This window comes from Notechis scutatus, chromosome 2, assembly GCF_049901735.1.
Source record: "Notechis scutatus isolate UNSWTSFEM ecotype Mainland chromosome 2, rNotScu1.2, whole genome shotgun sequence".
In the NCBI taxonomy this organism is placed as follows: Eukaryota; Metazoa; Chordata; class Lepidosauria; order Squamata; family Elapidae; genus Notechis; species Notechis scutatus.
Genome location: NC_142010.1, coordinates 36,741,624 through 36,766,175, shown reverse-complemented (window position 1 = coordinate 36,766,175; position 24,552 = coordinate 36,741,624). Strand labels below are relative to the sequence as shown.

General features: G+C 39.1%; 1 protein-coding gene across 1 annotated transcript; it reads left to right on the top strand.

The window, feature by feature from the left end:
• Positions 1-2,861: 2,861 nt before the first annotated feature.
• Positions 2,862-24,131, top strand: EIF4E3 (eukaryotic translation initiation factor 4E family member 3). The gene is made up of 7 exons (XM_026679112.2): positions 2,862-3,271; positions 14,809-14,881; positions 15,195-15,289; positions 18,566-18,626; positions 19,583-19,649; positions 22,230-22,385; positions 22,482-24,131. Exons 1-7 carry the CDS (start codon positions 3,093-3,095, stop codon positions 22,526-22,528), a joined length of 678 nt encoding a protein of 225 aa, XP_026534897.1. The 5' UTR covers positions 2,862-3,092; the 3' UTR covers positions 22,529-24,131.
• The last annotated feature ends 421 nt before the right edge of the window (positions 24,132-24,552 follow it).

The window sequence follows — 24,552 nt, the reverse complement described above, 5'->3', positions numbered from 1 at the left end:
GCATTTGAAAAGCCACTTTTTTCCTGCTTTTTCAACCTCAGCTGTGCCGCGCAAAGCAGCTGAGGTTGAAAAAGCAGGAAATAAAGGACAGGTAAGAACCCGGGCAGGTGGGTGGGCTAAACAGCAGCAAACACAGAACCAGTTTGGTGTCTGATGCTCTTCAGAGCCACCGGTTCTATAGAGCTGGGCAGAACCTGTAGCATCCCACCCCTGACTGCGGGCCAGTCCTTTGCTATTTCCAGGCCAGCCCCATGGGCCAGTTTTAACCATCCCATGAGCCGGATCTGGCCTAAGGGCCTAGAGTTTGACACCCCTGTTGTAAATCAAGTCACCCATATGATCGACCTGATTTTATAAATTATTTTGCAGCAGATTAAACAAATGCAGTAGTCGTAAAGCACCTACTTCAACTGTTAAGCAAGCCAATGGTTTACTATGGTCAGGTATTGCCAAAACCTGGAAGTAAATGCCAGTTTTCAGCAAAACCATTGTAAAATGCAGTCATGTCACTGCAGGATGATGCACACAGCAATACAGTTGCTGAGTGCCGAAAGCACAGTCAGGCGATGGTGGGAGATGCTGTTGGAACTTCGAATCCAGTTATAAATACTGCCAGGGAGGTCACTTACAACTTCAAAAGGTCAATAAGCAAACTCATAAGTTGAGGACAACCTAAATTTAAATTTTAACTCAAAAATATATATGTTTTAAAACCAAAGATTAAAAATTCATAAAAATGCATGAACAAGGAAGAAAGAAGAAAAGGAAATCAAAGAAAAAGTTAAGAGTGCAAGAAAGAAAAACAGATACAAAGATACAAAGAGGCTTCCAATCCTATAACTACAAGTATAAATTTACCTCTTCTTCTAAAATTAAGTCAAGACTCTTTTCTTTTGCTAATTGATCCTATCTAATTGTCAACATCATAAATCATAACTTTATTTTTTCTGTTTTATACAAAAAAAAATCAATAAGGGATTACCAGGCAGTAATAAATGTAGATCGAACAAGTCAATCTGGCCATCTCAGGAAAGTTCTATTGTTTTCATCAATCATTTCTCTCTTTGTATGTATTTCCATCTTTGTGCATACTATAATCTTGCTGTGGTTATCTTACACAAAAGCAAAGTTCCATGACATTTTTCCAACTGCTTGTCTCATTAGTCCCAAGAGGAAGATTCTTTAAAATCCTTTAAATCTGTGTATGGTAATTGAATCCAAAATTCTTCTAGCCCTTTTACACATCTGCCAAGCACAGTAAAATGATCCTTCTTGTTATTCACATTTCTAAAAGTGCCTTTTATATATATTTCAGACAATGTCTCTGATGTCCTATACCAATAATGATGCTAATTTTCCTGTACCTGAACAGTAAGGGTGTTTATGAGAAAAGAATTGCAGAAAACCTTCCAGCAGATTATGTCCAAACTCTCTAGGGAGAATTCCTAAATATGAAACTGCTTGAGCTTTGCCTGACCTCATACATTTTGATACTAAAGCTTTGTTGCAGATAACAGAATCTTTCCTTATTACAGAACACAGGAATACTATTAGTATGGTGTAATCAGTGAATTCAGAAAGATGTGCTCCATAATCAGGAGTATTCAATGATAAGCTTTTGGTCTGAATGACCATGGCTTATTTTTCTGTTGTCTATATGTATTGCTGGCAGTTGTGGAAGGCATCTTCAGAGGCAGAGTGAACTGCTTCAGGGAGTATTTCTGGGCAGCCCATAGGGAATTAACAGGGATTGTTGAGTCCTGCTCAGTTGTTGGCCAGTGTCAATCAATCAGTGTTATTTCTGCCATAATACTGCCTACACCAGGATACTTGGGAGTACCTTAAAGTTTGAAGATTCCAGTATAAATCGTTAAAAGTATTGTGTACGTTCATGTTTAGTTTACATGTTTACTTGTATCATACTGGCGATTCAGAGGAATAAAAACTGAAGTAGGGTGAAGAGAGGCTGAACCAAAAGGCTAAGTATACATAGGTTTGAATTTATCCTTGTATTTGAGTTTCTTTAAATACAGTAAAACTTTTCAAAGAAAAATTTACATAAGTATAGGAATTACATGTTTCAATACATTCTCACTGAACTGAAACAAATACTAAGCTACCTTTTTTAAAAAAAACTTAAAGGGTAAATACAATGTTGCCTTCCCAATCTAGTGACCTCCAGTTTATTCCAATTGCAACTCCAAAACAATGGCCTCCAATTGGGGACTTGCCACTGCGACACCATTTGGAAGGTCTCCTCTTGAAGAAGGGACTTTGTCAAATCTACTAGGGGCCACCAGGTATAGAAAACGCTTCAAAGCTGCTGCTGCCACCTAGTGATGGTTCAGATTTATGCTCCCTTGGTTGACAGCCCTGCCTGCATTCATGGAAATAAACAGGCGAACCGAATTGCACCTTAGCAAATTCATGTGTAACCCTTACCCATTGGTGTATTAACCATTAAGCAGACAAAGCATGTGCACCAGGCCCAAAGGAGGCACCACAAAGTTGAGAATATGGCTTCGTTTGTACAGTACGTACAAAGGAGCAGGGCATCAAGATTTGTCAGTGCTTAGGGCACCAGTAAGCTTTATCCGCCACTGACCTATCCCAAAGATGTTTTTTTTTCCAAGAAGCAACTGGACTTTCTGGTTTTTCTTTGAAGCCGTTTCGCTTCTCGTCCAAGAAGCTTGCTGAGTGAAAAGCGAAAGGTCTTCAAAGGAAAACCAGAAAGTCCAGTTGCTTCTTGGGAAAAATGCACCTTTGGGACAACCATGACCTGAATGAACCCTTACCTATCCACCGTCACTCCCCATTTCCCCTCCACCCCTGTCTCTTCTTGCTAACTTCAGACCGCCCGCATTGCAAGATGTCAGCTATCCGGCCAAGCGCCTTGCACAGCGTCGACTCTCAGCCGAAGAATAAGAGCCTCACGCATATGCGCAGGGCTGCCGGCGGGCTGATCCGAGCCCCGGCACTTTGGGTAAGCCAGGGAGCGCCCCCTGGCGGCCGCTGGCCGCCTATGCAGCGAGGCGGGCTTTCGCCGAACAAGGCAGCGCTGACTCAGCCAGGGCCGAAGGAAGCGCAGGGCAATGGCGCTCAGCCCCCCCGAGCGGCAGCCGGGCCCGCCTGAAACCCCGTGCCCGGCGCCCCAGCAGCAGGAAGACGAGCCGGACGCCGAGGCCGCCCTCGATTCCCAGCAACTGCGCGGCCTGGAGGCCGAGACCGGTGGGATCCCGCTCCACTCGCCCTGGACCTTCTGGCTCGACAAGTGAGTGCGGGCGGGGAGACCGGATGGGGAAGCGGGCGAGAAAAAGGGAGAGCGCTGTCTGCGCCCGGCTCGGCTCGGCTCGGCTCGGCCTGGCGGTGGGGCGCGAAGGCGTCGTTCCCGGGCTCCCCGCGCCTTCGCCATCCCCGGCCCGCCGGAGACACCGAACGCCTGGCGGGGGAGAGTTGGCCTTTGTTGGCTTTCTCCTCGGCCCTTCCCCTTCACTGCGCCGGCAGGTCTCCGCTTTTTCAAGGGCGCGAATTGCCCAAGCCCGGCAAAGTGGAGTCTCTTGCTCGCTCCCCTTTGCCTCAGCATCTCGGCCGCCCACGCGTGGCTCCATCGCTGGACCCTCAGCCGGGTTTGCCTAGGAGCCCGTGTCTGCCTACCTGCAAAATGCCCGCGGGCTACAAGTCTACTGACATTCTCCTTGCTATTTCTGGCAACCTCGGAAGCCTCTGTCGTGATGATGGGAGGATAAGTAATAAGGGTGGGGGGGGGTCTTAAGCAAAACGCTGGGTGGGGGAGGGGAAGGAGCTCTGCGGTGGTCACTCTTCTCCCCTCCCCCACTCAGACTTTTAAAGTGGGCAGGAATTCAACAAGTGCACCTCCCTCGGATGCCCACAAGAGTTTTGGAAAGCACATAGAAATGGCGGCAAGGCTGGCAGAGTTAGTGCCTCACTCTAAATTAAAAATGTGTGCTTTGTTTGTGTACAGTTTGGAGAAGGTGTGAAGCTACCCACTATCTAATAATTCATCTTTTATGGCTTAGTTTTAGATATGAATTGGGTTACCGTTTTTTCCTCTCCAAGAATAACAGTTGGAAGGGACCTTGGAGGTCTTCTAGTCCAATCCCCTGCTCAGGCAGGAAACCCTATACCATTTCAGACAAATAGTTGTCCAATCTCTTCTTAGAAACTGTGCTTCAAAACAAGCCCATGGCTAAGAGACTTGATTCTAGTTAACAAAATCAGAGAAAAGGGTTAGTCTGACTTTTGATACTTAGGCAATTTCATTGAACTTTTGAGTGCCTGCTTCTGAATTCTGAATATGAAGCATCACACTAATGTTATTTTAGATATTTAATTCATCTTTTCTAGAGGTTGTTTTTAATTAGTTGCACTTTTCGGATTGATCCATGACCTGCCAACCTTATCCTAAATAGCTAATGTTCTGGACTGCAAATTTTATCATCCTTGCCAAGGTATTTGTGGTGGAAGATTTTAAGTTTTTTTTTAATTATTGTGGATAGATTTTGTTTTAATTTTGGGTTGAGAGTCACCCAGAATTTGGCTATTTGCATATTTAAATAAATTAAATAAATAAAAGTTCACTAGTGGCAGTTGTAACCCAATGTATTTTGGAGAGTGTCATAGTAAAAACTGCCTTAAGGTAGGGATTCCCTGCCTGGAAAAAAAGTATTTTAGAGTGCTTTGATGTGAATGTTTTGTTTATATCTCACTTACCCAGATAATGAAGATAATTTAAGGGGAATGTTAAATGGTTTGATTTGGTTTAGTTGACAACAAATGGGAGACCTCCAGGATATTTGTAATAGTTGCTTTTTCTAACATATAAAATTTGAATCATAATTATCTTTAAGAAGTCTACATCCTAAGGAGCATTATGCTGCTCATCCTATGCCACTCCTAATTCATCATAGTATTATCTTTTTTATAAAAAAAAGACTAATAGGCAAGGCTTCCAAGATAAAATGTGTTGCTTGCACAGGCATGAACCATTTTGAAGGAATTTAAATTTTGAATTGTACACCTCCCTGTTTAAGCATTATATTGCTATGCTTTAGCCTATAAACCTCATCACTTTAGTTTAAGCTGAACTTTTTATAAATTGTTAACTGTCCCATACATTGTATCTTGATCTCTTTCTGCATTCAATATTTTAAAATTGGGCTGCCTGAGAATCTATACTCCCTACATTCATGTTATTAAACACAGAAAAAACACACCACTTATGCCTCCTCTCCATTTTACTGCAACCATAATCATTTCTAAAAATAACAAAGTATTTTTCTGCCACATTTATAAATCATGTTGACCTTTTCCCAGATCAAAACTCCCTCCATCAAAAATAATGTCAGTTATTCCAAAATTAGGCAGATATGCTTATTTGTACTGAATCAAATGATTGTGTGTGTGTGTGTGTGTGTTCTAATTTCTTGATATCCCAACACTTGTTTCACTCCCTGTCCAGTCAGATCATGTAAAAGGTAGCTGAGTTTCTTTACAGAACTGGAGTTGTAACTTGAGAAAGAAAGGAGACCTTAAGGAATAAACAGCTTCCTCTGAGGCAAGGCACTCTGGCCTAAACTATAAACTATTTAGGACCAATTGTATTTTATTAGCACTGCTTAACAGCTTGTCAAAAGAAAAGGACAAAACCAGATGATTTGTTTTCCATTTTAAATTTTAAAAGGAGTTCAATCTGATTTCAGTATAGGGTCATATAAGTCCAGAGTGCTGATTAATGACACTTATTTTCCCGTAGATATTGATTTGATGCTCAGTGAAAATCTCTGGGTATCATAAACAGTTAAAAGTACTTGGAATGTAAGTGTACAGGGAAGTGTGATATGAGGGGATAGCATTCTGTACTCCCAGTTTTCCTTCCTTTTTTTTTTTTTAGTTAGATTCCGGATTCTTCATTATACAATTAAGTACAAAATATTGTAATCTCATCCTGGAGAACTTCTCTTCATGCGGTCACTAAGAGGCAACAGTGATTTGATGGCATGTAATCAAAATCATGATGATGATGCCTAGATTGGTGCTTATTCCATACTGATGTTTTCTTGCAGTCTTTGAATTGCACACACAGGTTTTGGGTCAGATTTTTTTTTTTCATGTGTGCCTGCTTACTGAAAAATAAAGGAATACAATAAATATCCTGCTTAGAATACCATTTTTGAATCAGTGATGGGGTAACAGATGCTAACATAAAAAATAATACAGATAGTCCTCATTTAATAATTGGGATTGGAAACTCTGTCTCTAAGCAGAATGGTCTTTAAATGAAACAACACATGGCCATACCCAATTTACGATGTCAACTCCACAGGGGCTATTAAGTGAATCACCTAAGGTTGTCAAGCATAATATTACTACAGGTAGTTCTTGACTTACTGTAGTTAGGCCTTTACTTATGACCAGAAGTGAGCCCAAAATTTCCATTGCTAAGAAAAGCAGTTGTCCATTTTTATAGACCTTTTGCCATGGTGGTTAACTATACATTACAGTTAAATGTTAAGTTCCCCCATTGAGTTTGTTTATCAGAAGCTCCTAGGACCATGTTGGCGAACCTATGCCACACGTGCCGGAAGTGGCACGCAGAGCCATTTCCCCCGACACGCGAGAGATCACCCAGAAGAGCCCCACTGCGCATGCATGCACCGCTACCCAGCAGCTGATTGTCAGGTATCTGGCACGCATGTGCAGGGGGTGGAGGGGTGTGCATGGAAGATGTGCACACATGCGCAGGGATGTGCTGAGTGCAAGGGGATCGTGTGTGCATGCGCAGATGTGCTGTGCATGAAGGGAATTGTGTGCATGCACAAAGATGTGCAGCACATGAGGGGGAATCGCACATGCATGCACAGGGGGCGTGGGGGCCCCAGCACGCGTTGCCTTCTGAGTGCTGGCATGTGAGCGTGTGCAAGCGAGCGCATGCGTAATTATCGGCATGGGAGCCAAAAAAGGTTAGCCACCACTGTCCTAGGAAGATTGCAAATGACAATCCCACGTCCCCGTGACTCTGCAGCCATTGTAAATGTGCTCTGGTTGCTGTGTGCTGAATCATGATCGATTGACCATTGGGATGCTGAAGCTGCTATAACCTTAGCAACTGACACTAAACCTTTTTCAGCACTGTCCTAAGTTTGAACAGTTATTAAACAGGGAAGTAGTTAAACCTGTAGTTAAAAAAAAAGTAAAACATGAAAAGTATGAATAGTTTAAAAGGCCTTGTTAAAATGATGAGTGTGGTTCTTCTGCATGAAAGGCGGAATGAAAGTAAATAAGCCACTGCAGAAAACTCTACTGTACATGTATTTTGCAAGGTTTTTAATTATGGTAAGTAGAACAACATGCAAATAGACATCAGTTTCCAAACATAAAGTATAACCCCCATTTTGGACTATCATTCTGTAATAGAGAGATAGTTGGGTAAATACTTTCTAAAATTGGAGTAAATGTACATTTTTCTGAGAATAGCCATAGTAGCTAGAAGACTATTAACAATACTGCTTGTAGTAAATAACCCCTAATGTATTGTTTTATATGAATTAGATTCACAAATATATACAGAATTGATGGAATATACTCTTACAAATAATATCAGAGAAGATAGTCATAGTAATATTGAAATTAGGAACAGGATATTCTAAAATGATCTCCGTATTCAGATAGTCCTTGGGTGGCAATTGGAACTGGAATTTCCATCGCTAAGTGATGTAGTTGTAAAGTGTGACACTGTAAGACCATGTTGCTTAATGATGGTAATCCAGACAGTCCTTGATGCCGTTGTAATCCCAGGACCAGCTTGTTAGGTGGGAGGAAATTGCGGGTCAGTGTGCAAGAGTCATGGAGCAGGGTTGCTATAAACAGGTGCTATTGAGCATGGAGGTGCCATGGGAGATGGAGGGTACTGCAGGGAGGCACTAGAGAATGTGGGTGGGTGGGGATGCCATGTGGGTGGGTGTGCTACAGAGGGAATGGGCATGATACTGTGGGTTTGTCCATAATAATGGAGTATTGGCAGGAGGTGAGTGCTACAGAATACAAAGTCCCTGGGGTTCCTTGGAAGAAACAGTGGGGGGAGTGAAATTCCCTGCTGACTTTCCCATTGATGTTTCTTGTGAGAAGCCAGCAAGGAAGATTGTGACATCATAATTTATGTGGTGTTATAATCGCTGCAATGTCATAATTGTGACTGGGCTTCTCAGCTCCCAGATCACGATCATGAAGTTGTGATGGCCACAGCTTCAGGAACCAATACTAAAGTCCCCTTCCTCAATACTGTCGTAATTTTTAACGGTCACTGAACAAGTGTCACAAGTTGACTACTTGTGTTTATGTTTTTAATCGCTGTCCTACAATCTTAAAGCTGCTAGCAGTAGATTAAAATAGTGATCTGATTACTTTGGGTTCATTACCAATTAATTCTGTCTACTTAAGCTGGTGCATTCTAAGCAGATGTTAGGAATATTGCAACATTTTACCTGGCCCATTTCTTGAACTAGACAGCTGTTGGACTTCTTCCAAATCTACTCACTGAAATATCAGCATTCTCCTGCCCTTAACAGTTTGCTTCTATACCAACCTGAAGTTCTATAAATCAGTCTGTGAGCTTATAAGGTTCTGCTGCTATGTATGTTTACTTCCTCTTGTGCTTTTCCCACAACTATGATTTGCCCAAGTGTAACAGCAATTAGTAGGCAACCCAGATGTTACTGTTGTCAAGTTTCATAATGAGTGTATCCTCTTGAGCATCCCAAAACTGAGATCTCTTGTACCTGGAATATTGTATTGGATTACATACCTTATACATACATACTGTACATACAAAAACCTTGGTTTTACAAGATTATTCTGCCATTCTTGCCTGTACTATAAGTTTCTGTTCATATTCTGCAGTGTACAGTATTGTTCTCCTAAAATGCGTATTTAAACAGCAAATTGAAAACCCAGTCCATAGTTGGTAGTACTTTAACTAAGACCCCTCCATAATGCCACAAATGATGTGCAAACTTTTGAATTGCCTAGCATCCTGGTTGAACTAAACGGTACAGAAAGCAGTGGGTAGAAAAGAGAAGAAAGATTTGAGTGCTGTGGAATTTTCCTTGGTCACAAACAAGGAAAATTTTTAAATTGGAACTACTTTAATAATACACATTGTGTTCTTTCCCTGTGGATTAAATCCTTCAACCTTTTTTGTATTATGGGAAGATGCTGTGAGCAGCATCGATAATCTTCCTGCATTTTCTAGATTCAAAAAGATATTTATTTTAACCTGTTTTTAAAATCATAAATAAAATTACTAATTTTATAATACATAATTGTCCTTGTTCTCAACTTGTGGTTCAGTGCTTCTATCTTCAGAGTATTTAAAGAGAGTCACATTTATGAAGTTGCTGTTAAATGACATCCTCTACAAAGTACTAGAGAATCATTGTTTAACCCCTTGCTTTAAAAATGATTTGCTATTGTCTATGGCAGAGGTCTCCAAACTTGGCAACTTTAAGACTTGTGGACTTCAACTCCCAACTAGTATAGTCACAAGTCTTAAAGTTGCCAAGTTTGGGGACCCCTGGTCTATGGCATGGATGTCAAGTTATGAATGCTTCAACACTGGAGGTTTTTAAGAAGAGATTGGACAACCATTTGTCTGAAATGCTATAGGGCAATGGTGGCTAACCTTTTTGGACTCCTGTGCCAAAAATTGTGTGCACGCTCGCACTCGCGTGCCAGGACCCAGAAGGCAATGCGCACACACCCCCACACCCCCTAGGCATGCGTGCGTAATCCCCACCCGCCCTGCTGCTCCCTTACCTGCACTGTGCCTCACAGCTGATTTTCGGCCGGTTTGAGGCCCTTTTCAGCCTCCCAAAGGCTTGAGGAAGGCTTCTGCAGGCTTTGCAGGCCGAAAACTAGCCCCGCTTCATCACTTCTGGTATTTTCAGAAAAACAGGAAGTGACGAAACAGGGCTAGTTTTCGACCTGCAGAAGCCTTCCTCAAGCCTTTGGGAGGTCGAAAAAGGCCTCAAACCGGCTGAAAATCAGTTGTGAGGTGTGCACATGCCCAGTGAGGTAAGTTTGCCTGCACTTGCGTGCCAGCACAAATGGCTCTGCATGCCACCTGTGGCACGCATGCCATAGGTTCGCCATCATGGCTATAGGGTTTCCTGCTTAGCAGGGGGTTGGACTAGAAGACCTCCAAGGTCTCTTCCAACTTTGTTATTCAATACTGACTTAATAGCACATAAATTGATTAAAAAAAGAAAGGAATAAATGGGCAGTTTAAAGGAAATAAGAAGTGGAGTCTCTCAAGGATCTTTTTGTGGCTGGTGTAACTTGTTTGTCAATTATCTTGATAATAAACTGAGGTGGCCATATTTTGTGGATAGTACAAAAATGTTCAAAATAATAAAACACAAAAAGTGATTGAACATGTCCAGAAAAATATCTTTAAATTGAAAAAAATAACTAATCAAATAGCAAAAACCTATTTTAGTTTAAGTAGGTATAAAATGATATACCTACCTGGGAGAAAACCTATATTGGGGTGGGGGGTGGGAATACAATAGTAACTTCATTAAACCTACATTGATAGATCTGAAGCTTTGAAAATAATAATTAAAAGAAACAATGCTATTATTTGCTATTATGTCTGTATTAAAGAGTGCATATTTTAAGTTTTTGAGATCTTGTGCTACCTTTTATTCTGCTCATTATTGTAAGCTCTTTTGGGGGCTATTGTGTAAGTTTGGAAAATTGTTGGTGCTTTAAGGAATGCAACTGTCACACTGACAGCTGGGGTTTAATATTGCCTATTCTCTGTATGGCAAAGTAAACACAAATCTTTCAACATTAAGGTTTGCTTTTTTTAAAAAAAAATGGAACTGCAATGATTAAACCTGTAACAACAAACAATGAAGAAGGGGTGGATGGAATCCTTGTACTTATTCAATATGCTTAGCCATTATTTCTTTATCTGTTTGTGTAACTGTTATCAGTCAATAGTTCTAAACATACATTCAATTTGTTTTTCTGCTTTAGATTGGATCTCCTTTAGTTTAACAATATGTATATTTTCAAAGCTGCAAGGATGACATATTGTCATTCCTCATTAATATAGAATATTTAGAATACGGTGTATGGTAACATTGATCTGTGGCTCCTTTATTCACACAACAAAATGCATGAATAAAGTAAGATTATCATTGATAGTAAAAGTATGACTGCAGATACTCCTAAATCAAATCCAACGTTCTGTCATTTTATTGCCCTGGCTTCATGCTTCGCATATTTCTCCATTTTACTATAGTATTTGTCAGTTACATTTTCACCAAAACAAATTGCTAGTGCATATTGGGTACCTACATTGGCATTAGAATTAATCGCTGCTGGTAGATTAATTTGTGGAATAGAACATAATGTACAATACTTATATTTATGGTTAAGCATTCACGCTGTGTTATATACTGTGCCAGGTTCTGAGGCTTTTCAGTACTTGCATGTACTAAAGTAGTTCCAGTGAAATTAGGTTTTTGTTGAAGTAAGATTTAAGTGATCATTATTTAACTTGTAACAAGTAAATTCATAGTGGATTGCCATCTAGTGGTAAAAACAGGAGTTGAATAAAAGAATTTGTCAAAACATGCGAATGATGAATTTAATACCCATTTAATCCCTGTGAAAATGCAGGAGATATACACCACTGTGCTAAAATAAAAGCTGAAACTAAATATTAGAATTAAAATTAAATTATGGAGAAGGTATATAATTAATGTAATAGTGAAATATTTTTCCCCAACTTGTCTTTTTTCAATATCTGAATGGGGTTGTACTGTATATAGTATAATGTGGATTTATGCATTCTTACTTATAAATGCAGTTTGGGAATTTAATCCAAGTTAGGTGGGTGTACAATTGCAGCCTAAACAGCTTAAGTAGCTTTAAATGCTTTTTGGTTTAAATAGGCTAACAGAGTGAATGATTGTAACTTTGCACATTTTTATTACATAAAGTACTAGTATGTAAAATCCCCTGTTTTTTCCACTGGGAAAAACTATGGTTGTATGTATCTGTGCATTTATTTATAGAAGTTATACATTGTTTTTTTATTATGAAAACAATTAAATTATTGACTCTGAGAAGTTATGACTATCCTATACAATGGAATACAAACATATAAAATGATAAAGCAATACCATTATTAAGTAATAATTAGAGCAGATAGCAAAAAGCTAGATATAGAAAAATGTAAAATACTTGGGTCATAATCAAAATTTCAATTTAAAGTAGAAATATTTTGCAACATGGACCCATCTAATCTTCACATGGAATTTGTTTCATGTGGTGGATTATCAATAAACCAATCTCCACATCATAGCTAGTCATAGTTTTGCCAGCAAGACATTTCTAGAATGCAGAGAGCATATATGTGATGACCTAGGGTGTGGCACAAAGGCAACACCATCAAATAAGAAAGAAATGTCCCTTTAATACCTCCAACTTTGCCCCCAATGTCCAGGTTAACTTCAGCTGGAGGAAAAACTCTCCCAGGAACAGTCTTTAAGTGGAGGAAATTCAGTCCGAAAACAAAGTACATACATACTGTAAAAAATCCACACAAACCACACTGCAGTAATTGACTTGACAGGGCAGGAGAAGGAATTGCAGACTTGAAAGCCCAGCAAAACACACACAGTTGGGAAGATGCCAGGAACCCAGATAAGCCTCAACGATACCAGATAATTCACGATTTGCTCCCAACAACTTTGCTGTGCGCAGCTTCCCTTTTTAAACACTGTGTTCCCAGCTGCAGCTAATGAAAGGAATCAGGGTCCTTTCCTCCCCTGTAAGCCATGCAACTAACGTCGCTCCCTTCTCCATTCCTCCCTGCGTGCCCTAGGATGAAGAGGGGGTGGGCCTGGGTCTTCCTCCGAATTTCCTCTCCCCTGCTCTGCCCAGCTGGCCTTTACCCTTCCCCAGTTTCTTCCACAGCCAACAGAGCCACACTCCCACTCCCTGTCAGCTGGTCGGCCTCCCCCTCCGAATCAGATTCCAACAGGGGCATGACAATATACGTATGCATGGAAATAGGTAATCCTACAATAACATGATCTGAAGCTTTTGAATCTAGCTTGGTATTTGATTGATGTTCACTCTTCAATATAGAAATATTGTGTTCTTGGTATTTGATTGATGTTCACTCTTCAATATAGAAATATTGTGTTTTATTAAAAACCCTTGAGCAACTTAGTAATGGCATTTTGTAATGGATCCTTAGAGGTAATCCCCATGTAAAATATGTTAAAATAATTCAGACCTGAAGTTATTAATGCATTAGTGCATTGTTTGTCAAGTTTAAGATGCTGGCTGGGGAATTCTGGGAGTTGAATCCCAGACATCTTAAAGTGGTTGAGGTTGAGAAACACTGCATTAGTGCAATAACCATTCATTCATGATCAACCCTATCCAGGAAAGACTGCATGTATCACTCCAACTAAAACCAGTAACATGTTTTTAGGCACTGATAATTTTGCAGATCCCACCCAACTCAAACCTTCCTCCTGCAGGAGGGTACAATAACCACAGTGCATAAAACTAAACTGAATATGGGAAACACCCACCGAACCTAAATCTTAGTAGGAACTACTAGCTTTACCTAATTACCCTTTTATGGTCTGTTATTGCACAGAAACATTGGCCATGAACATTCATGTTGTGTATGCAATAGAAAAGAAGAAATGCATGTTATTTTGAATGTCACCACTTTGCTACAAATCTCCTAATGGCTGCATCAATTATAATATAAGTACCATTGGAGATTGTTAGGAATATGAGTCACCTAACAGCTATTTGGGTTAGAAATATATAAACCAGGATAAACATTTTAAAACTGTATCTTTAAGAAAATGCAAAACTGTAATTAGATGTGGTTTCTCAAACGGCCATAAGATGGAGCCAGAAACCTGGGTTGTTTAGTCTTAATCTCAGAAGAGAGTGTGTCTCAGTCTCTGTTTCCTTCTGTTGGAAAGAGTTGCCGTTCCTTCATTTTTCCTAATTGACTGATATTACTGGATTTGATGTAAGTCTGATACTGAACTGTTTTTTGACACTGGACTTTGATATTTGGATTATCCCTGGATTGAAAACTGACTGATTTACTTGTGAATGACTTTGGATTGCTTATTTTGGACTTTGCTTAAACCTTTCTGGAAGTAAAAAACGTACATTTACTGTACAGTGTATCTGTGTGCTCTGTGTGTATTACTCAAACACTTCTCTCAAATACGTCTCCCTGTATGCGCTCATTCTCCTAATGGGGAATTACCTCAACAGAGATTTTTAAAAAGGATTACATGTTTATAAGTATTAGCATCTAAGGCAGGGGGCCAGATCTGGCCTGCGGGGCCATCCTGGAAAAAGCAAAGGACTGGCCCACAGTGCTTCTGCCAGTGAAAACAGAGCTTGGTTTTTGCTGACAGGGTTGCAAGAGGCTGTTGCAGCTGAAAACAAAGCTCAGGAGCCTGTTTTCTTTAGCAGAGTGCTCAGGCCATCACAGGTGCCCCTGACATGAGTGACGTCAAACTGGCCATGCCCATCCTGGCCATGCCCACTCCAGCCCCCCCAAGGTCAAACACAACCCTGATGCAGCCCTCAATGAAATTGCGTTTGACACCCTTGATCTAGGGTAAACTGCTTTATATGTGCAACATCAATTTTATGATCACTGTTTTTAATTCTCTGGTGTGTATTGAGTACATTTTGTTTATACAATTGTCTTCTTTTACATTTAAGATCCCTACCTGGTACCACAGCAGCTGAATGTGCATCAAATTTGAAGAAGATCTACACAGTAGAAACTGTACAGGTAAAAACGTGTGTTAAGCATGATAATTGTATAATGGAATACAAAATTATGATGGTCTCAGATTTTAGGAAGGAAAGTTTCTTAAGCCAAAGGAGACTGTGAGCATTTTACTTGTTGTCACTGCATTAACTGCCAGTGATTGAAAAGAATTTGAGGCAGTTTCTCTTTAGCTGAACATACTCTTCAGTGCAGCTGAATTTTTGTGTGTGTAAAGCAAATGCTTTATAATTGAGCTATGAACTTTTCCTAAACAAATGGTAATTTCATATTGTTTGCTGGTATTTGTAAATTAATAAAATCATTATCCATGTAGATCTTCTGGAGCGTTTATAATAATATTCCTCCTGTGACAAACCTGTCTCTGAGATGTAGTTATCATTTAATGCGTGGAGAAAGACGACCACTGTGGTATGTATTCAAATGATTGATGTGTTTTGGGAATCTGTTGTATTTATTGGGGGGGGGGGGGAGCAATATAAAAGACATTGGGAAACAAAGAACAGAAGAATATTAGATACTTTTTTTTTACTATGTCTAATATGGGACATTAGATGATTCATGTTTGTCTTTCAAAGCTTCATGGATTGTTCTAGTTAAAAGTTCATGTTAAGCAATACAATGTTTGTCTATTGCATGTATTTGAACTAAAACACACTTTGTAAAATTTTGGTAGAACTTTACTAATGAATGCTTGCAACAATGCTGCTGAAAAGCCAAGGTCTACTAAACTGAAGTATTAGTTTACTTACTCAGGGAGACTTTTGAGTTTGTAGTGATAAACCAGTTGGGCCACTTTTTCATGTAATGGTTTACTGTTCTTCCCTGAAGTCCATACTGTATCAGCAGCTTTCACTTACAATTGTCATCTGCATCCTATCATAAATCAGAGATGAGTAGCTTGTAGGCCCCATTTGCTGTAGTGCCCCTCATCTCAGGCCCTCCCATCATTTTAAATTTTGGCAGCAGGCAGGCAAAGAGGAATAGTGGCATTTACTGAGTTATAGTAAAACAAGTAAAATAATAAAATTTTATCTGTTGTAAAGTGTTTTAATTTAAAAACAACTTTTTCCAAATGAAAAAGATACTAGAATTTCACCATCATTTCTCCAAATAATACTATCCTATAATTTCATTTCCCCCTGTGGTTGTCCCTCAGTATGTAAAGTGAAACCTTCATTTTGAAAATTGCTTATATTGTCTAAAGCAGTGGTTGCCAACCAGTGGGCCGTGGCCCACTGGTGGGCCGTGGAAAATTTTTGGTGGGCCGCAGAAGAAATGGCCCCCAAAAGCAATTAATCTGGACTGCGCAGTTCTTGCACCTCCTGGCTCTCCGAGGGACCCTGGAGTCAGGCCCCTGAAATGCACGCGCCAACCAGCTCCTACACCCGGCGCCAACAGCAGTCCCCTCCCCCAGCGCCCACTGTCAGCTCTTCCCCATTAGTTCTCTAGCTTTGAATTGCTCCTGGCTTTCTCTCTTTCCTTCCCCCCCCCCTCACGTGCAGGCAAGAAAGGAAAGGGAGACGGAGTCGTGCACAGCTCTCCCCTTTTCCAGCCCTTGCTGCCTCTCCCAATATCGAAGCCTTGGAAACGCAGGCAAAGCCACCGCAGTAGTAGCGTCCTGAGTTGCCTTAGCATGCTTGGTTAGTTAAGAATTGCCCTACCCAGAGAAGGAAGTGGTGCTGGAGGAGGAGGAGGCAGTAGTGGAGAAGCAAGCAACTCAGGGTGCTACCGCTGTGGCGGCTTTGCCTGCATTTCTGAGGCTTCGATGTTGGGAAGAGGCAGCAAGGGCTGGAAAAGGAGAGCTGTGCACGGCTCCGGCTCCCTTTCCTTTCCTGCCTGCATGTGGACTGGGGGAGGAAAGAGAGAGAGCCGGGAGCAATTCAAAGCTAGAAAACTAATGAGGAGAGCTGACAGCGGGCGCTGGGGGAAGGGACTGTTGTTACCGCCGCCACCATGTGTGGGAGCAAGCATCTCAGGTACCTGAGCCAGGAGGCACGGGAACTGCAAGTGGGAGCATTTGATGATTTCAAAGAATTCCTGGAACACGGTAGATTGGTGTTTTGTACGTCTCAGTGAAAGAGGGAGCTTTGTTTCGTCTCCTTTCCTGCTCTGGTACTGCGAGAGATGCTTTCTCTCTCCCTCCCCCTCACCCCAAATAATCACTGGCTGTGGCTGGGTTTGGCAGCGAAGTGCTAAAGCGAGTGAAGTGCCCCCAGGGACACCTTTCCTTGCCTGTCTCCAGGTGACGATGGAAGAGCCCACCCCCAGCTTTTCCTCGGCTGCAGATCTGAGCCTCTCAATCCTCCACCTAGGTTCTGAAAGGAGCTCCCACTTTCTCCCCCTCCCCTCCCCAAATTAATCACCAAGAGCGGCAGTCCTTCTGCAGGCAGATGCCTGCTGAGAAGCCCCTGGAGTGGCAGCCAAGGGGCGCTGCCCCCCAAGGAGAGCAAAGCCCCCTCTCTGCCTCTGCTTCTCCCAGCGACATTTGCCACGAGGCCCCTCAGCTCAGACACACACACACACACCACCCGCTCTTCTGTCTCTTTGGAAGGTGCCAGGTGAGGGGAGGCTTCCAGCCTGGAACGTTTTATTTTGTTATCATTAAGCATTTACATTTTTGTTATAATTAAATAAGTGTGTGTGTGTGTGTGTATCATGTATGTATGTATGTGTGTGTATATGTGTGTATATATATATATGTAATTATATATATGTATATATATATGTATATATATAATTTATATTTAACATAAAAAATTATATTAAATATATTAGCTTTTTTAAAAAATCGTATTAGTGGTCCTCGGGATTTAAAAGTATGAGTTTGGTGGTCCCTGAGATCCAAAAGGTTGGCAACCCCTGGTCTAAAGTGTTCCCCGATTGAAATAGAAACGCTGGTGAAAGTCTGCAGGATTCTCAGTCATCTGGGTCATGGTTGCCCCAAAGGTGCTTTTTCAGGAGGCAACTGGACTTTCTTTTTTCTTTGAAGAGGTTTCGCTTCTCATCCAAGAAGCTTCTTCAGCTCTGACAGGATAGTGGGGAATGGAAGGATTTATACTCTTTGCAGACAGTTGGTCATTTGCATCCTTTTAGAGGGTCATTGAAGCACGTAGAGGTTTATCTGTGTCCTTAGAGTCACCTGAGTAGTGTTTCTGTTTCCTGGAGTCTGCAATTTTCTCTCTCTCTCTGGAAATCATTCCTACTCCCATACCATTCAAAGGGTGTTCATTCCTAAATTGTATAGCTATTTGAATGTAGAAATGTTGGTGGTTATTTCAGATTGTTTAGTTAGACCACCTAAGATCATGAAGAGAATTTCATATTTTCCCTAGAAACAAGCAATTTATATAAGGCATATGTAGTGGAGGAAATTATTTTGCTAAGTCAGTTTGATGGTCTTAGAACAAAATTAAGAACTCAACAGGAGTTTTAAACCTAAAGCTTATTGATGACCATTAATTCTACTTGGTCGCCTTTTCTTTTTCTGAAAAGGAAAGTGTTTTTTCTTAATCAATGCCACAAAACTCAGGAGAAACAGAAAATTTAAATGAAATAACATTCTAAGCTTCCGACTTCTTGTGGGTTACTAAGTTCTCTTCATGATGTTTCTATGGAATAAACGTAGCCCTGCATTCACACTATTGTAAAACTGTATAGTGAATCATGTGTTTTTTCACAAATCAGGGAAGAAGAAAGCAATGCCAAAGGAGGTGTATGGAAAATGAAGGTGGCCAAAGACAGTACGGTATGTTGTTTCAGTGTGCACGTAATTTTATGTTGAGGTATATTAGTGCAGAGAGACTCATATCACATTTCCAGTTACATGGGTTATATAACTTGGAACCTACACAGCATTATTTAGTGTCAAATAAGTAAAAACAAAGCCTGTTCATAAAGCAGGAAATCCCTTCCTTTTCTCTCTTTTTGCATATCTTCCACATGCTTTGTTTAGGGGAGGATTTTTCAGCACACCAAGTATTCACTCATCAAAAGAACACTTATTTGCTTGCCTTATCTTAAGAATTGTAACACTTAAGTTTGCATATCACTGTCAGCTTCTTCTAGTTCTGGCTTAATTCAGTGCATAAATTATTAGTGGCATTATTATTAAATTAAAAAGTTTTGTTTTCAGTGATAAAACCCATGCTGCCACTCTATTTCCTTTTTTTGTGTCTGCCCATTAATAGATAGCCAAGATATTTAGACTTTGAGCCTCTAGGGCAGAGGCATTCCAAACCTTGTGAGCAGTCACCAGAACTGCACTATATGGACAGACAAAGGGTGATGTATTAATGGTAAATGTAAGTGTAGTCATCATTTACCATTCATGGCGTTTGTAAGTGGACAAATTAATAGAATTCTGTGCAGAATGAGCATAAAAACTGACACAGGAGCAATAATCCAACCAAATCAGTTTCTAGACGAAAGAATCCTTTTTCTCTGTATCCTCAGTTAGGAATGTGCAGTGTTTTTATAAAACATGATTAAAAGGATATTAGTTACATTACCTGTTCAGTTCAGCAGCTTCCAATCCATAAATATTTTTCTGCAAACAATTATGAATGCAAAGTTATAATAATATGCATAGCTAAAATAACATGGTAGTTATTGCAAGAAGTTCATTGCAGATCAAACTGGATATGTAGTATGTGGCAAAAAATATGTGGCATCTTAATTTCCTTTTTTTTTTTTTTTTGCTAGTCTGCAGTTTGGAAAGAGTTACTGTTAGCTACAATTGGAGAGCAGTTTACAGACCATTGTGCGACAAGTAAGAATATGTTTTTATTATTTGATGTTTGCTTTAACTTGTGAGCATCTCGTGCCTAAGCTTGCTGACCATTTTAATTTAGCTGGCCAATGTTTGCTAGGACTTTCACATTCATAGTGGATTGGCTTTTGGCCTGAGTCAGCTGGTACTAAAAGGTACCTGTACTGATTTTTCTTCAACTTTATCTAAGAGTGAAGCCAACAGAAACAGTAGTTTCATTCAGTTATATGTGTATATGTTTGACATGCCAGTTGGTGTTTTTTGTAATCCTTTTTTTTTTTTTTTTGTAAGGATTAGTTTACAAAATCTGCCCGGTTTTTATGGGCACAAGGCTATCACCACACCTACACAAAAGGAACAGAAAAAATATGATCTTAGAAAAGATAATGCTACGTTTTATCTGCTAGCACTGTTCCCAAACGGAATGGAAAGCTTGACTTTTATCCTGGTGTGTAGCTTACTGACTTAGAAAGAGAGCAGTTCCTCTTGATGAGGTCAAAACAAAGAAAGAGAAATTTAGGTCATAGAGTCAAATACCTAATCAGTGAAGGAATCTAAATTAAAAATATCCCCAACAGATGGGACTGTCTCATCTCTGCTTGAACATAGGCAGTGAATGGAACCCACCTTCTTGGCTGGGTCATTGATTCCATTGTCAAACTGCTCTTACCATTGGGAAAAGGTTTACTTGTGTGACATCCTTTCGTGTATTTATCTACCATTTTACTCTGTTTTTATATTATTCCCTCAGGGTTCTCTTGACTAAACATACCATGTTCTTTCAGTTTGAATGTGTGGGGCTTTGTTTTTACCCACAATCATTCTCACTGAAATCATCTTTCCCTGTTTTCATCTGTTTCAGTTTTTCTGAATATCTTTCTTAAAGTGCAATGCCCAAAGTGGGCAGAGTGTTAAGATGGGTTTGTCCAACACAGAATATCATAGAACAATTATTTGATTTGGAAATGATACAGTATAACATTACATTTGACCTTTTGTAGCCACAGTATACCACTGATTCATATTCTGTTTGCAATCAGACAGAATATTCGGTTTGCAATTAGCTAGTACTTAGAAAGAACCCTTTTTTGCAAAATACCATCAAGTCTATATCTTACTTATTTTGTTTCCAACATTTAATTTTTGTTTCCTAAAGTGAAAAGATTTGCATGTATTTTCATTAAAATCCACCCTGTTATTTTCTCTAAGCTATCAAGATTTTTTTGAATTATTTCTTCTGATATATTCTCTACCTCATATATTCATCTGCAAATTTAATAAATGTTTCCTATACCTTTTTATAAAAATCGTTAATAAAAATACAGAGTACAGAACACATATCTGAAGTAGCCACTCAGTTATCTCCCTCCACTGTAATAAGGAGCTTTCGATTAGCATTTTTTATATTTTTAGATAGTTACATATCTATTTAATTGTCAGGAAAACCTCATCAGATTACTTTACTAAAATCAATATATGTTCCTTCTCCATCATTCCATATTCTGTGGAATAAGGATAATATTTGTTCTTGACAAATCTGTGTTGGCGTCTTGTAATTGTCATACTTTTTTGCAAGACGTTTACAGATTATTGTCTTTATGATCTGTAGTAGAATCTTTCCCGATACTGACTGATATTGATTGGTCTGTATTTTATTGGATATTATCTTTCCCTTTTTTGAAAATGAGGGCAAGATCCTGTTGTCACCTGGCACTATGTCGGTTCACATGATTTCTTCAAAAAGATTTGGCCGGATAGTTTGTTCCTTCAATAGGATGCAATTAATTATGAATTTTAGCTTTGATGATATTATTTCTCCACTTGAAGGCTATATGTATGTACTTTTTCTTCATGACCTCTCTTTCCACATTGTATATATTTGTGAAGCCACATTAGCTTCTGTTGCCATCCATTTTCTTCCTGTCTTTAGCATTTTGTCTTTTAGTATCTTTTGAGGAACTTCCATCTGTCTTCAGCTCCTTTTCTTATTAACTTCTCCTGCCATGGATTCATTCTTGCTTGGAATCCAAAATACACAGCTGACTATTCAGACTTTACTTTTCCTTAAAATCAAGACCTCAAGTGCTACAGTTATTTTTCTCCTAATGTTCATGGCTGCTTTCTGTTCCTTGACTAAGTCTTCCCTGCTACCAGTGGTTAATGTTACGTCTAGGATAACTGATTCTCTTACACAATACTCTGCACCCTCTGAAACTCAGTATAGAAATATTGAGGTAGAATGTTTAGCATTGCATGTCAAAGAACATAAACATGTCTTTTCATTGTGATTGTTACACTTTATTTAATAAGCTCATTTCGTGTCTCTGTTTGTAGGGTAAGAGTTCTGTATTAAGTTGAAAATATTTCTATCACTTGACTCCCAACAACTCTGGTCAAAAGCATTGAAAACAGTACCAAAGTAAATAAAAATAAAGAAGTCAAAATTGGCAAAGATGACAAAACCAGATAGGAATAAAAAAGAACAGATTTACACAGCCCAAAGGAGGCTTCAATCATTCTTGCCAAAGGCCTGGGCAAAGTTTTTTTAAAAGCAAAATAATATTGTTTTTTTTCCAACAGATGATGAAGTAATTGGTGTTAGTGTCAGTGTTCGTGACCGGGAAGATGTTGTTCAAGTCTGGAATGTAAATGCATCATTAGCAAATGAAGCTTCAGTTTTAAAAAAGATCTATGAGCTTCTGCCCCAGACATCTTTTAAAGCAGTTTTTTATAAACGTAAGTGGCCTCCGCACGCGATGTAAGTAGAGCACAATGTTTACAAACTGTATCAACAAAATCTATTTAAGACTCACGAGCTATCTTGCCTTTCAGCCCATAAAGAACATCATGCTTTTGAAGGTAGACGTGGGAGACATTAACAAGGACAGAACTTGGAAGATTTTTCTAGAGATCACCGCAACAGAAAGATGGACAAAACATTTACAAAAGCACCACAACCCTTAGTATATTTTTTTAGATCTTTGTATTCCTCTTGAGCCACTGGTACTGAAAAGCAAGGAGAACTGCTGCCTCAGTAGCTGATACTATTTTGATTTGTCAACTCAGTAAATCAGTTTCTTTTAGTATTCCTTTCTTTTTAAGGTAGAAGACTACAGTTAAGCAATTCTCGGTATCTGCTTGAACTGCAAATGTGCAGAAGCATGATATGCTGCTTTTTTTTTTTCTAGATCTGTATCTAGATAAATCATAGCTTAGGGAACCATGTTTTCTGAATTTGTTTTTAGACATTCCTATCATGTTCACATCTAGTTGTAGATTACTCCCCCCCCCAAAAAAAAAATGTGCACTGTTCTAATCCGCAATGACTAATTGAATCATGCCAATTCTGCCCAATCTCCATTAAACAAATGGAACTTTTACTGCACCTCTGCTATCTGGCTTGCTTTTTAGCACCCCATAACCTTTGCACTTGATAATGCTCATGCTGTAATGATGTTTTAATAATCACTGAATAGAGCCTATAAATTGAGGATACAGTTCTATTTTGACAAAGTCTGGGGGGAGAAAGCCCTTAAGAAAGATTGACTTGGTCCACACCCATTAATCACCCCTCATTCTTGAAATTCTAAGCTAGGCAATGCTTAGATTGAAGCACTGTTTGTGATTATGTATCTACTGTGATTTCTATGATAGTAGCAGCACTTGAGTTGCTACAATTGTGCTGTTAGTGCAGAGACTACAGTCAAGTGTGAAGCAGTCAAATGTTAGTTGATGTCTGTTTTATGGCTATTTCAAAAATCTTAACGTAGAAGAATAAGTTTTCATTGGGAAACCCTACAACTTTTATTTCTTATGTTTGATTTTTTTTCTTAACACTATATTTTATGTATCTCTGAAAAATAGATAATGCTTTCTACTATGTTCTCACTTAAAATACAAACTTCACATGTCTATTCTTCATACTTATAATAATATACCTCCCCTCCCATCATCCTCAATACAATAACAACACATACTTTTTTTATCCTTTAAGGTCAATATCAATTGAATAGTACCTTTATGGTTAACATAATCAGTACAATTTTGTGTAGTTACAAGTTATAACGCCTTAAGTACACTTTTCAGCATAGAGAGAAGTCAATTATATTTTAAAGCATGAATGTGAACTTTTCAAATTAGTTTGTGTGATTTCCTCCCCATACTAATTTATTGGAGGTTGCAATACATTTTTATTTTTTATTACAAAACCAAAGATTTATTTAGTTCCTCAGCAGAGGATGCCGATGTGCTAGAAGGGACGTTCATTCCCATCTAAGCAGAATTACTGGATTAGTATTAGTATTTTGAAATTTGTTCTGACTGCACTGATATCAATTCACATTTAATCGTATAAGAAGGTGGCTGTTGGAATTCATTACATTTATGAATCAAGTTTTTCTTTTTAATTTTGTACTAGTTCATCTGTATTTATGAATTAAACTTGTGCATTTACCAAACCTTATTAAAAGTTTTATAAATTCATGTGTATGGTCAGTAATTACATTTTATATTTTCACTTTTTAGAACTGTAAGGCTTCTCAGACCTCAACATACATACATACATACATACATATTCATAATTCTTTCAAGAATTTAGTGCTGTATAGTATATTTACATCTACTAATAAAATTTGGAGCTGAAGAAGGTAATAAATAAAATGGCAAAAACATTTGTGTCCCATTGAGAAAACTGTTGATAGATGGATTGAAATATGATTCATTTAGGACATTCTCAAGACGTTTTTTGGCATATCACTCTCAACTTTTTTTATTTTTTATTTATTTGATTTCTCAATCACTTACAAGATAATAGGTAAAAGTATAAACATGAGTAAGAATATAGGAAATAGGTACGAATAAATGGGGACAATAGGACAGGGATGGTAGGCACGATGGTGCACTT

Coding starts and splice junctions, on each gene's coding strand:
- EIF4E3 (XM_026679112.2), top strand. CDS start 3,093: ATGGCGCTCAGCCCCCCCGAGCGGCAGCCGGGCCCGCCTGAAACCCCG. Junction 14,882..15,194: donor ACACAGTAGAAACTGTACAG/GTAAAAACGTGT, acceptor TTATCCATGTAG/ATCTTCTGGAGCGTTTATAA. Junction 15,290..18,565: donor GGAGAAAGACGACCACTGTG/GTATGTATTCAA, acceptor TTCACAAATCAG/GGAAGAAGAAAGCAATGCCA.